The following is a 13,663-nucleotide window of genomic DNA, read 5'->3' as shown; positions in this document are numbered from 1 at the left end:
GAAAGAGTGGGGCTGCCAACCAGATGTCTAGATCCAGAGGGGTTGAACTCAGGAGGGAGAGATAAGGAAGCAGACCAGTTGCCTGAGTGGACAGTCTGAAATGCAGGTCAGTCTGCATCTGTGACATCAGGTAAATTAAATGGGAAAATCCTGACTCATATTAGACAATCAATTTGGAGTTTTGAATTATTTGAGATAACGGGAAAAAAATAAAACTGAAGAAGGAAGAAGTATAACCAGACATCATACTCTGGTAATCTGGCAGCCAGTAGCCCGTGTGGAAAAGGCAAGGGTGACAGAAGATGGCCAGTGGATGGACAGAGCAGATTAAAACAAGCAGAGTGGATTTCTAAAGGAAGACCTATCTGTGATGGGCAGAGTGGGAGGGAAATTCCTCCCAGGTCAAAATCACAGCAACAGCAAATCTATTAAAGTGGAATGATGGGTCACAATAAAGTAAAGTCAGATTTTGGTAAAGTTAAGGGATAACAGGGAAACGCTGAAGGGAGAAGAAGAAGGCAATGATCAAAGAGTTTATATAAGATTAAACAAGTTTTGCAGGAAGCAGGACTGGTACACTTTAAAATGCTACAAGTTTACAGTGAGGAATTACATGCAATTATGGAGAGGATTTTTCTTTACGAAAAAAATTGAAAAAGATAATGAATTGTTTTGGAGGAGCAAGAATCAAAAAGCACAACTGTGATAATCCAGAAAAGGAGTAGGAGAAATATAAAGATTAGTATCTGCTATGTAATTGACAGTTTGATTATGTAACTGCCTTCAGGTTTAAAAAAAAAAGCCCTCCCCCTCCAGTCTTCAAGAAGGATGAATAAAGGACTATATATATATCAATAATGACCCAACTCGATGCTACAGAAAGTCACAAACACATCCAGCTATAGATAAAAACTTAGTATGGAATAAGAAAAGCCACTATGCTCTTACCTCCACCGGGTCAGGCACTTCAAGTCTTGTTTCTGGAGGAGCTTTCACAACTATAACAGTTTGGTCTTTAAGGCCACTAATTTTTCTAATATCTTGATATGTAACATAAGCTAACGTAATCAGTGTTAAGAAATTTTTTCCAACCAAACCAGTATATTCAAACTGAAGGTTTCTGCAGAAACTGATCTGATAAATGTTGTTCCCTCATACTGTCAAATTTGGATGTTAGTTTCAGTCAAATACAAATGATGCCATTTTGAGCAAAAAAACAACAAACAAACCAAAAAAAGGAAACAAAAAAGGTAGTTTCATTCCCATCTTAAGTACAGCTGTCTATAGTCAACCTGGTGTGTGTGTAGAATTACATACGTTTTAAAAACCACCCAACCCATTATTACTCAACATCTTGCAGAGAATTTCAACATATGTGCAAACAAGTTACACAGAACTATGAACTGCAAAAATTGATGGTAATTTTCAAATATATGTAATATGCATGTACAGAACGCACCTTTTAAAAACAACTACAACTGTCATTTTATTACAATTTAGATATTTAATTATTCAGTAATTATTTTTTAGGAAATCCTTTGTCCTTTTTTTCCTGCCTATGTGATTTCTAATCTCTACTTTTTATACCCTGAGTTCTGAAGATCATCCAGGTTGATTAAAAACAGAAGTTGTAATGAAGTGGCCAGTGCATATAATTTGTAGACTCCCAAGCATAAAAAACAAGCAACAGTTATCCAACTACCTTCTTGAGAAAGGAAAGTAATGTAAATAACGTTGTTTTTTTTTTTAATTTAGTATACTGTAACAGAGCCTGGGGTCTCTCTGTTCCTTTAAAAGCAGCAGCCCAGCCAGGGAGTTCTGCAGACTAGGCAGGGTGTAGCAGCTGCAGGCTGCTGGGGCAACAGGCAAATGAGACAATTAGCAGGCACCTACAGCCAGCCCAGGCAGTCATCTGACTGGAAAGGGGCAGAGCCCTGGGAGCACATAAACCTGGGGGCTTGGGCTGGCAAGCTAATCTAGCCCTGCTAGTTGTGGGGTTAGATGCTCCTGCCCAGGCGAGGCGCCCAGGAACATGAGTCTGATTGCTTTACTGCCTGCAGGAACACTGAGGCTTAGGGAGCCAGGGACAGGCTCAAGGCTTGAGCAGTAATTGAGCCCAGAGTGGGCAGAGTGCAAGGCAGCAGCTACACAGCGGCCAGGGGCCCGCTGCCAAAGAGAGATGCAGTCATACAGGGGCCCAGCAAATGGGGGCCAGAAGCCTGGTGACCAGCAAGGCCTGGTGTGTGGTATAGGGGAGGATTTAGATCCACGCAAGTAGTCCTTAAGGTTTTGGGTGCCCTGCAAGGTACAGTTAACCTGAGCAGCCCAGTGAGGGGCCCGAGGACCAGTGAGGCTCAGTAGGATGCCGGGGACCCTAGCAGTGGAACTAGGGCCATGCAAAGGCCCATGGGCAGCGTCCCTATTTATCATTATACCATCAAGGCAGGGCAGGTGAGAAGGGAAGGTGCCCTAGGGGCAGAGTGGGGCATGGTCACGGAGCCACCAGGGGGCATCACGACCACCCTTGGACTGGTTATTCACAGACCATTCACTATGGTCAGCTTTCATATTGTACCACATAGTGGGATGTCACCAAACTGTGTAACTTGGATATCAGTTTGTCTGTCTATTCAGAATAGACAGTGTAAGTATGATGTTGTAGCCATGATGGTCCAGAAATTATGTCATAAGCAAGGATTTATAAGTGATATATTTTATTGGACCAACTATGTAGTTGGGATAAAGTCAGACAAGCTTTCGAATGTAAGACATTCTCTCTCATGTCTGACTAGATACTTCCTAAACCTTAGGATTACACCTGAGGGAAAATGGCTTGCATTCAAAAGCTTGTCTAAACTTTATCCCAACTACATGGTTAGTCCAAGACATGAGATAATTTCTATTCAGAACAGGAAACATTCATGGTCAACACACAAGTACTTCAGGGTCTTTATTTTTGTTATTTGCTAACACATTGCTCAGGGTTGCAAAAGTGAAGAGTTATTTCACCCAGATATCTTAAACCTAGCTTGGACTGAACTTCTCTGGAAGCAAAATGACAGATAAAAGGTCATTTACCTCTCTACAGAAATTTGTCACAAAGGCAAAGAGTAAAAACAGGAGATTTTACCACACCTTCAACTCTTATGAAATACAAACTTTCAGTTCTACCTAGGAGAACTTTTACCATCTTTTCTCCTATGCCTGAAGAAGGGTGCTTGTAACTGAAAGCTTGCAAATAAAGGGTTTTTTTTGCAAACATCTAGTTGGTCTAATAAAAGATATCACCTCTATCACGAGGTCTGATTCCTTTTGCCTCTAGACCAATATGGCTACAACCTGGATACCTAAGAGTAAATCATAGCAGTCTTATTTCATATGGTATGAGCTTAAACCAGCAAATCACATGGTAGCAACTTTTTCTCATAAAAGGTTTGGGTTGAAATCGAACCCATCTCCTAAAAGGCAATGCATTATGCAGCATATTCACCAGTCTTCTCAGATATCCAAATTTTCCCAATGTTTTAAAGGTCTGAAAATTCTCTTTATTGCTTCCAACTCCATTTACAGCTTGAGCAGTTGAAGGAAAACTGCAATTTCCACAAAAGCAATTCATGGAAATCATATTCCAATTCACTTAAAGAAAAATTATTTTTTAATTCTACTAGTAAAAGACAATAGGTCTCTCTCACAGGCTGGACATAAATGGCAACCTAGCACCTCACCAAAGAAACAGCTGTTTAAAAGCAAAAAAAATCTGTCCTCTCAGATTAAAAGAACTACTAAAACAAGCTTCTCAGTTACTTAAGCAGACGATATGTTACTCTTTATCAGTCTTTAGAGGGACAAGCAAAAAACTTTATTGAGACCTGACAGTCAGGGTCAGACCTCTGTTTAGTATTGCACTTTCACATCAGTCTATATTGGTCTGAGTCATGAATATTGGTCAGCGCTAACTGTTGGTGGCTTGGAGTCCCTCTTGTGCCTGTCTTTGGCCCCTCTGGGAGAAATGTCTTCATCTGTGCTCAGGAATACAGATGCAAAGAACTCATTTAGGAGCTCAGCTTTATCCCTCCTATCTGTTACCAGTTGCCCTAGCCTGTCCTGTAGGGGTCCTACGTTACCATGCATTCTTTTTGCTCCCTATGTACCTAAAGAAGGACTCTTTAATTTTGGTTGCCAGCCTAAGTTCCATTTCTGCTTTGGCCTTCCTAACTGACTCCCTGCAAGTACGAGCCAAGCAGGTATACTCCTCTTTGGTGGCTACCACAGTCTGTATACCTCTTTTTTCCCCTAGGCTCTCCTGGATTTCCCTGTTCAGCCAAGAGGGTTTCTTGGCTCTTTTGCTTCCCTTTATGTGCACTAGTATGGTCCCTTTTGTGCCTGAAGGATCACTCTCTTGAGGCTTGAGGAATGCCCACCCTCCCTGGACTCCCATCTCACCAATGCTCTTGCCCTTCAGCGCCTCACTTACTAATCTCCTGAGCTCATTGAAGTTAGCCTTTCTGAAGTCTAGCACTTCTGCCCTACAAATGATCTTTCCCACCTTTCGCCGGATAGTGAATTCTAACAATTGGTGGTCGCTATCTCCTAGGTTACCCTGTATCTGCAAATCACCCACCAGGTCATCCCCTGTAGCAAGCACCAAGCCCAGTAAGGCATTTCCCCTAGTGGGACCATATACCTCCTGCATTAGGTGAAGGTCCTGTGTGCCGGTTAGGAACCTTCATGAACAGGCAGATCTAGCTGATTGCTCCTCCCAGCAGATGTCAGGGTAGTTTAGGTCACCCATGACCCTTGAGTGTACCTTCTCTGAGAGCTGCCTCAAGAATTCCAGGTCTAACTCATCCTCCTGGTGTGGTGCTCTGTAATACACCTCCACTACCAAGTCCCTTTCACTCTGACCCCCTTCTGACCCACAGTGCTTCAATTTGCCCCCCTTCTGATCCCATCTTGAATAATGAAGTTGTGTATTGCTCCTTAAGATAAAGAGCAATGTGCCCCACCCCCTCTTTCTCCCCCACTCGGTCTCATCTGTACAGCCTACAGCCCTCAATCATGGGTAGGGTCCCACCAGGTTTCTGTTAACCCAACCAGGTCGAAGTCTTTGTTTGCAAGCAGGAGTGTGAGTTCCTCCTGCTTGTCCCCCATGCTCCTAGCATTAGTACAGAGACACCTAAGCCCCTATTTTCAAGAAGGGGAGAAAGGATGATCTGGGTAACTATAGGCCCGTTAGCCTCACCACTATCCTTGGGAAAAGCTTTGAAAAAATTATTAAGGATCTCATTAGCGGGAGTCCAATAGGAAAAATAATGCTGAAGGGCAACCAGCATGGCTTCACAGCAGGTAGATCCTGCCTGACTAACTTTGTTTCTTTTTACAACCAGGTCACAAATTGCTTAGATGTAGGAGTTGAGGTAGATGTTATCTACTTGGATTTTAAAAAGGCCTTTGATACAGTGTTGCATCCCATTCTTACGAATATATTAAAGTGGTTGTGACCTAGATTATTACATGGTCAGGTGGGTGAATTGGCTTATGGGAGGGTGGTGGTGGATGGGTAGTTTTTGACCTGGAAAATGTGGGCGCTGGAGTTCCCCAAGGTTCGGTCCTTGGACCAGTGCTGTTCAGTATCTTCATCAGTGACTTGGATGAGGACGTGGAAAGCACTCTGTCCACATTCATGGATGATACCAAATTATGGGGGAAAGTAAACACACCGGAGGGCAGGAAGCAGATTCAGGCGGATTTGAACAGATTGGGAAAGTGGGCAGATCAGGATAGGATGCAGTTTAACAAAGATAAGTGCAAAGTGTTGCATCTAGGGAGAAAGAATCACCAACACACCTACAGTCTGAGAGGTGACTTTCTAAGCAGCACAGCAGCAGAAAGGGATCTCTGAGTCATAGTCGACTCCAAAATGAACATGAGTCATCAATGTAACAAAGTGATAAGGCCAACCGCACTCCTTCATGCATTAAAACGTGCATTGTGAACAGGTCTAAGGAGGTGATACTTCCCCTCTATGCGGCATTGGTAAGACTGCAGCTGGAGTACTGCATCCAGCTCTGGGCACTGCACTTCAAGAGGGATGTAGATAACCTTGAGAGGGTCTAGAGGAGGGCTACTCATATGGTTAAGGGCCTGCAGGTAAGATCCTACGAGGAGATATTGAGGGACCTGAATCTCTTCAGCCTCAGCAAAAGAAGCCTGAGAGGGGATCTTGTGGCTGTCTACAAATTCATCATGGCGGGGAACAGCAAAGAGTAGGTGACAATGTTTACCAGGGCGCCCCTTGGGGTTACTAGGAACAACAGCCATAAACTGATGGAGAGCAGATTTAGATTAGACATTAAGAAAAAATTCTTTACAGTCAGGGTTGCCAAAATCTGCAATGAGCTTCGAAGGGAGGTGGTGCTCTCCCCTACTATGGAGGTCTCTAAGAGGCCTGTCCTGATCTCTAAGATCGCTGTCCTGATTTGATTCGGCCAATTCCGATCCAAAGATTTGGCCATAGACTGAACAGCCAGCAGTCCTCACCACACTGGACACAGTTGCTTCCAGCTGGCAAGTCTGTTGTGGTCGGTAGAAGGGGGAGGGAAGGGCCCCCGCCACTGCCCACGCCACTGGTCGGGGAGCGCATGGGAGCAAGCATGTGCCCCCGGATATACACGGAGCGGGCTGGGCTGTACTTCAGATGGGCAGCGGAAGGCACTGGGAGTGGAGGCGATGTCCTCCCACCGCTTGCCCAGCCTCCCCGCACCTCCCGGACAAGCCGTGGCTCTGCCCCAGCTGGGCAAGCAGCAGCAGGGCATGGCAGTGGGCATGTGCACTTGAATTGAGGAGGGGCCATAGGCCCCACTCCACTGCCCTCTGCGGGACAGGCAGAGCCAGGGCTGCACTCCAGGCTGTGGCTGGGGCTAGCCTCCCAGAGTGCACACTGGCCCAGCCTGCCCCGTGCAGATTCGGGGGGCATACGCCTGCTCCCATGCCCTCCTGAACCCGTGCCGCGCAGTGGTGGGAGCCCCCCTCCCTCAGTCCTGCGCCCCCTGCACCCCAGCTGGGGAGCTTGTCCCAGCCCCAACCCCAATCCCTCCCTCGCTGTGGGGGCGTTGATTTGTCCCCCCGCGCCCCTTCCCTCCCCACTCCGCCCACAACAGACTTACCAGCTGGAGACAGCTGTGTCCAGTGTGGTGAGGACTGCTGCCGGTTTAGTCTATGGCTGAATCTCCGAATTGGTGCCAAATCTTTTCCAAATCGATTCAGAGGCTTCCAATTCTATTCGGATCTTTTAATTGGTCTCCGATTTGATTCGGAGATTTGGCCGCCGAATCTCCTCCGAATCGAATCGGCCACCAAACTTCGCACAGCCCTAGTGTCCAGGAATTCTTGGTAAATTATTCCTTCACTGACATCCTCCAGGGGGCACAGTCTGGTAGATGTTCTCAGAGCATGCTTCCATGAATGCGTACTGCAAAAAACACAGCAGCCAAAGCCACATTCTTTCAAAAGCAGTGCTGACAGTTACGTCCCTCTTCTGTCTGCTAGCTTAGTGGCTACAGCATCCACCCAGGATGAAAGAGATCCTATTTCCATGTCCTCATCATGGGGTACAAACCAACATCTCCCACCTCCCTGGCAATTGCTCCATCTACCAGAATAGACTAAAATGAGGCTGGGGTGGGGCACTGCCTCCTCCTAATGAAACTTTTCCAGTTTGCGGAAAAAAAAATTCCAGGTTCATTGGACCAGAAAGAGAAAGCAAGACTTGGCAGCCCAGTGTTAATGGCACTCAGCTGAGAAGACGCGAGTTCTGGGTTCTGAACCCTACTTCCTAAATGTAAAATATGGAACCAGATCAGCAGTAAGATAACTTATATAAGAATTTCACACCAGCCCAACTGGAAGTCTGGTGGTCAGGGCACTTGCCAGTGAAGGGGGAGGTATGGGTATCAGCCCGTTCGAGGTTGAGGACGGAGTCCAGATCTTTTGGGAGAGTACTGCAACTGCAAGGATACTGCATAAAGGAGGGCACCACTACTAGTCTAATAAACACAAAACCAATTAACAAGGCCAGATGCAAAATCAAAACCAACTAACCCCATGTCTTTTGAAAGGACTGAGTTAGGCACTTAAATCCAGGAGAAGGTTTGGGGCTGTGAACTCCAACTTTTCCACCCACAAGAACAATGGGACAAGCTGCTCAGGCATGTGTAGCATTTCACCATTGCAAGTTTTCCAGATGGGGCTGGACAGTCATTTATCCAAGATGGTTTAGGAATAGCACATCCTGCAAATGTGCAAGAGGTTGGGCCAGATGACCTCCAAGGTCCCTGCCAGCTTTATGATTCTCCATCATGGGCACTTCCCTGCAACTGAGAGTTCAGCACTTAAAACCACATGAAAGGCGGGACTGAAGACATAATCCTCCCTTCTATGTTCCCTACTGGCCACTGTTGGCAGTTTCCTATTTAGCAGCCTGGTTGTTGAGACTCCCATTCAGAGGCACTTAACTATCCCCAGGCCTTCAGTATCTAACTCAGAACTGTGGAGTCCACTGCAGGAAATGTAGCCTAAAGATTAGGTGTTGCAACATCCGGGACTAAATCCCTTTGTGGTTCTAAGCTCTCATCTACAGCAGTGCTGCTGCTTTAGATCATGGAATAATTCCCAGCCCTCAATTTACAGATCAAATGCCTTTTCCAATTGTGGGTCTTTCTGTACAGAGTGCCTGGTTACAAAGTCAAGATTTACAGAGTTAACCACAATGATACGAAACACCACCATTATTTGCTTTCCTTAGAACAGGCAATAAATGCAGCTCTCTCGTGTACTGTTGCCGTAAAGTTTAAAGTATAGACTTATTTTAAGTACACCATATGCAATTAAGATCCTTTACATATGTATGAAAATGGTAGAAAACATAAGAAGTGGTTAATTTACAGGTAACAGCTGTACAAATACAAGAAATTCATATGAATCTTCCCCAACTCACTATTGCTATTAAAGTTAAGAATGTATTTTAAAGTATATCTATTCTAGATATTTATGGGGCATGTATTAGTATGGGCAGGGAACAATGCAGTAAGTTTCAAACTAAAGTTCCAACCTTGCCTTCCTAGTGTTCAATCCATTATAGCTTTTGAAAAGTATAAATATATTAATTTTCTTTCATATTTGTGCATATATTAAGCAATGAACACACGCAAGCACTAGAATTTGAAAACATACATAAAGTCTGCTTATTTTTGCAAAAAAAAAAAATGGGTTTGGCTTTGGGCTCTGAATAGTCCAGCAAGAGTAGTGTTTTAAAGGACATGCTTTTACTTAGCGAAACATTTTGGCTTCACTGCACACATATTAAACAGCTGAATTCTTGGCCCTACTTTATGTGAACATGGATATTTCAGGACCTCTCCATATGCCAACATTTTTTATACTTCAGAAATGCTAAATGTATAAATTTATAATGGCTGTAAGTGGCTTTTTGTATACATCTGCACTAAGCCACAGTAAATTCTCTTTTGGCATGAACTTGTGAAGCTTTGTGTCACTCTTTTCTGCTTTAAAGTGTCCTCCCAGCCTGTCTGGAGGGGACAAGGAAGAATGGCCTTCTCTAGAAATTGTGCGAATAAAGGATATCTCTGATTCTCTGAATCCTCTGTTAGCAGCTTGAGGTCCAGGGTGCAGCTTTGGATTAATTCATCCAGTTTCTTCTCTTCCTGATTGAGTTCAGTCACCTCCTTTGACAGGCCTTGACATTGCGCCAGCATGCCCCCGTCATCAGACAGACTGCAGCCCCTACAAATCAAAGAATATAGATTCCTCATAAACATTCAAAGAACTTGATGCTATACTGTGGGAGGGAAGGTGCCTGAGGGAAAGGTAGGACTTGCAATGATACACCTTGATTACTACAGCCTCCACCCATAAACCTGCTTAAGGCCTGCCAATATGAACCAGGCTCTTCAGAGAAGATATTGCTTTAAAATGAAAATATATTCTGAAACATAACAAAGGCAATATTCAGTAATTATAGCTTATCAACACACAGTGAATGAGTCATGAACATGGAAAAATGTTAGCATTTCTGTACACTTACAAAATTCTACTCTGTATTCCACAAAAACAGCCAGGAAGAAAATTTTTACACACACAGAACCATAATAAACCAACATTCAGAATGAATTCTGGTTTCTATCTACAGTGGCATACCTGAATTTCCTTACTAGAAGCATATCAGATATTAAAAAGCGATCAAGTAATTAACATAAAAAAACTTTTCTCCTGGTAGAAGGCCTCTTGGATGATTGCTGGGAGCTGGAGGGCAAGGGCAAGAGCCAAGACAGGGGAAACACTGATGCTTTATGACAGTGAAATCAGCCAGGAGGAATGGAAAAGGATGGTGAATACTCACATCCACTGAATGTTGTTTTTGGATTTTTTCTTAATGAGATGGATGCCTTCCAATACATTGGTGATATCATAAATCCTCCTTTTTTGCACCTTGAGGACCTCTGCTGCTCTGTTCAAATCCAAGACCCCATCTGGAGACTGGCTTAGCAGCTGAATGAATTTCTTTGTAAGAAGACCAAGTGATGTATCATACCGAGTCTTTTCTGAAGGAGATTTTGGAGCTTGATAAAAAATAAATAAATAAATAACAAGGAAGAAAGAGAAGAGTTTATCAAATGGATTCTCTCATCTTGGTTCCAAAGGTGGCCTCTGAAGCAATAATGTTTTCCAGAGATTTCTTGCATTTTTTAGCAAAGAACACTCTTAAACTTTTACTGCCACTGGACATTTAGTTGGATTTTAAGATGTACTTCTCCAAATATCAAGATACTTGGACAAATCAATTAAAAGTCCTCAAATTAGCCCAATGGATAAATACATAGTGAATGTTTCCAAGTCTATGCAAAATATTGTTATTTGATGTCTCAATAGGGTTTTTATATCTGATTATCTTGGCAGCAACACTGTTTATCCTCCTGCAGCTCTCTCCTTTGTCAAGCTGCCAGTCACTTTTCTTCGTGGTTTGAGTTTCCCCGTTGTAAGATAATAATTAATGGGTTTAATGTACAGTTGGTGCCTTTCAGTGGGCCCATCAAATGAGAGTTTGAGTCTCAGAGACTGAACTGAATCAGATGAGATTCTTATTAAACTTGTAAGAGATCTCTCTAACATAATGGTTCTTAAGCTTTTGAGTCCATCAAGGCGTGCCTTGAGTCTAATGACATCCCTTAGAAAATCCCAGCTCTTAGCTTTCATTCGATTTTTGACTACAGAAAAATAATAAAGTAATTCTGCTGAAAATAACTCAGAAGGATCACAACAGGTCTGAATATTTTTTTATGCTATTGATTTCTATTTGAAATTGCTGGGTTTAATCTTGTGAATGATGGTTGTATGCCCAACACTGTTAACATTGCATAGCACCCCATGACAACCATGAAAGGATCTCAAAGCACCGCAGCTGAAGACAGAGCCCTGCATGCTGGGGCAGGAGCTGCCCAGCTGAAACTGCCTGCCTACCCACCAGGAGTGGCACAGAACAATGTGGCAGAGGTAGGAGCAGGAGCTGCCACTGGAGGCAGGGGGCTCAGAGCAGCACCCAGCCAGCTCCAGCCGCACTGGGAACAGCCCTGCTGGAAGCTGCTCCTGTTCCTTCCCCTGCCATGCTGTGCAGGCAGCTTCAGTTGGGTGGTTTCTGCCCCAGCACATGAGGCTCTAGCTTTAGCTCCCAGCCACCTTCCCAGAAGCTGGAGCCCTGCATGCTGGGGCAGGAGCTGCCTGGCTGAAGCTGTCTGTCCATTGGTAACAGTGTGGCCTGGCACTGCAGGGGCAAGAGCTGCCACTGGAGGCGGGGGGAACAGAACAGCACCCAGCCAAGCTGGGCTGTACGGATCATCAGTAGTGCGGCATGGGCTGCCCCAGTGTGAGCGGGCAGGGCTTGGCCCCATGCGGAGCACTGTAGGAGCAACGTGGACCACACCACCTGGGCAAGCTCTACTGTATGCCCCCCGCCCCTCTCCTCTCACCCACAACAGGCTCCTGGGACCTAGCATCCAGGCATCCCCCCTCCCACACACACACACACACACACACACACACACACACACACGTCCCCCACACTACAACCCCAGAGGGCAGGGGCACGTAGGGAGCAGGCCCGGGGCCGGTACTATCATCGCTCTGCGACCCAGCCCTGTGATCCCAGCCTCACCCACCACTCCTGTTCCTGAACACTGTTCCCCACCCACAGCCCCATAGGGAGTTTTGGGAGGCTGCTGACTTGACCCAAAATAGCTCATCAAAACTCCCCGTGTGACCCTCAGGCCTAAGTAATTGCCCAGCCCTGCTCTAGAGCTATATTCAGCTACTCATTTACAGAAGGAGACTATTTGGCCCTAAATCTTTTGGCAGATTTCCATAGGAAATCTCTCTACTAGAATATGCTAGAAATTTAATCTGAATCAAAGGTGTGTGAATTTACAGCAGATTTAGAGTTCATTAAACCCCTGAGTGAACACTAAATTGAAGTGGCCTTAATTTGATTTTCCTTCAACCAAATTGGTTAAATGAGTTTCAAGTAATACACTTTAAATTCACAACATTAGTTCATTCAGATTAATGTTCCTGAGCATCTTTTAGGTTTCTAAAAAAGGGCAGCAAGTCATAAAGTACAAAATCTCTTTAGGCATCTCAAAGCAAGCTGTTGAAAATTCTACACCATAGAGCCTAACAGAAAGTTCTCTTACTTTTTGGACTATCTGGACTTCTTGTTGCAGCTCTTCCTTTCCCTTTTGGGGTTTTTAACCCTTCAGCAAGATATTGGTGACCACCCTCTCCTAGCTCCAGCCTTCGCTTTGCCTGTTAAAAAGAAAAAACTTTTTACTGATACAGTATCATAAAAATATACTACACTTTAATTAAGCAGAGAATAGAGGTGTGGGGGAGAAGACAAGTCATGTACTGCGTACAACAACCTCTTTCTGTCTAGATTATATACTCGTTATCCATACCTAGATTTGGGCACTGCCTGGTACCTAAACATGGTTAAGGTATTTCATTCAAGGGATATATTGAGGGCTACATTTGGATAAGCAATTAGATCTACTGATTTTAAGGAGCAACATAGAGACATCTTTAAGACTGTCTTTAATCCAAGTAGGACTTCCTTGAAGTATAATATACTAATAAAGCCCCCCGCTCCCCGCTGTTCTGCAAGTCCTAGTTAGAGCACACGCTACAAAATTAAGGGTGACCTCTGACACGAACATACTGACTTGTACAACTACATTTCGTACTGAAACATTCTTTAAGGTTCTCTGTATTAACAAAAGCCTAGCCAAATATTTGTGCAAGTTAGATTTTACTTGTACCACTTGATTTGGTAGCTGTGAACAATTCAGTAAATTCTACTATTATAAAAGCCTTTTAGTCTGACTTTGCGTAACGCTTTATTCGCACCGTGATTGGTTGTCTCAGCAGCCAGAGTGCTCCAACAGACAGACACACAGCAGAAAGCTGCCATGACAGTGGGAACTGAAGGGCCGTAGTGGGGCCCCCCCCAGCAACAGCCGGCAGGGAGGAGGAGGAGGCAGGGAAGATGGGAGGAAAGAAGGGGGGAAGGGGAGCGGGAAGGGAAAGGTGAGTGGGG

At 44.5% G+C, this 13,663-nt stretch overlaps 1 protein-coding gene across 1 annotated transcript in view; it reads right to left on the bottom strand.

Annotated features, from left to right (window-relative positions):
* E2F3 (E2F transcription factor 3) overlaps positions 1-13,663 on the bottom strand; it is a 41,148-nt gene that overhangs the window by 6,075 nt on the left and 21,410 nt on the right. The window contains exons 3-6 of the mRNA XM_025205720.1: positions 12,762-12,873; positions 10,418-10,637; positions 9,643-9,801; positions 949-1,063 (exon numbers count right to left, since the gene is read on the bottom strand). Of these exons, the coding sequence (XP_025061505.1) occupies positions 949-1,063; positions 9,643-9,801; positions 10,418-10,637; positions 12,762-12,873 (606 nt within the window). The remainder of the gene's footprint in view (positions 1-948; positions 1,064-9,642; positions 9,802-10,417; positions 10,638-12,761; positions 12,874-13,663) is intronic.

Source organism: Alligator sinensis, unplaced genomic scaffold, assembly GCF_000455745.1.
Source record: "Alligator sinensis unplaced genomic scaffold, ASM45574v1 scaffold342_1, whole genome shotgun sequence".
NCBI classification, from domain to species: Eukaryota; Metazoa; Chordata; order Crocodylia; family Alligatoridae; genus Alligator; species Alligator sinensis.
This window is presented reverse-complemented; position numbering and strand designations above follow the sequence as displayed.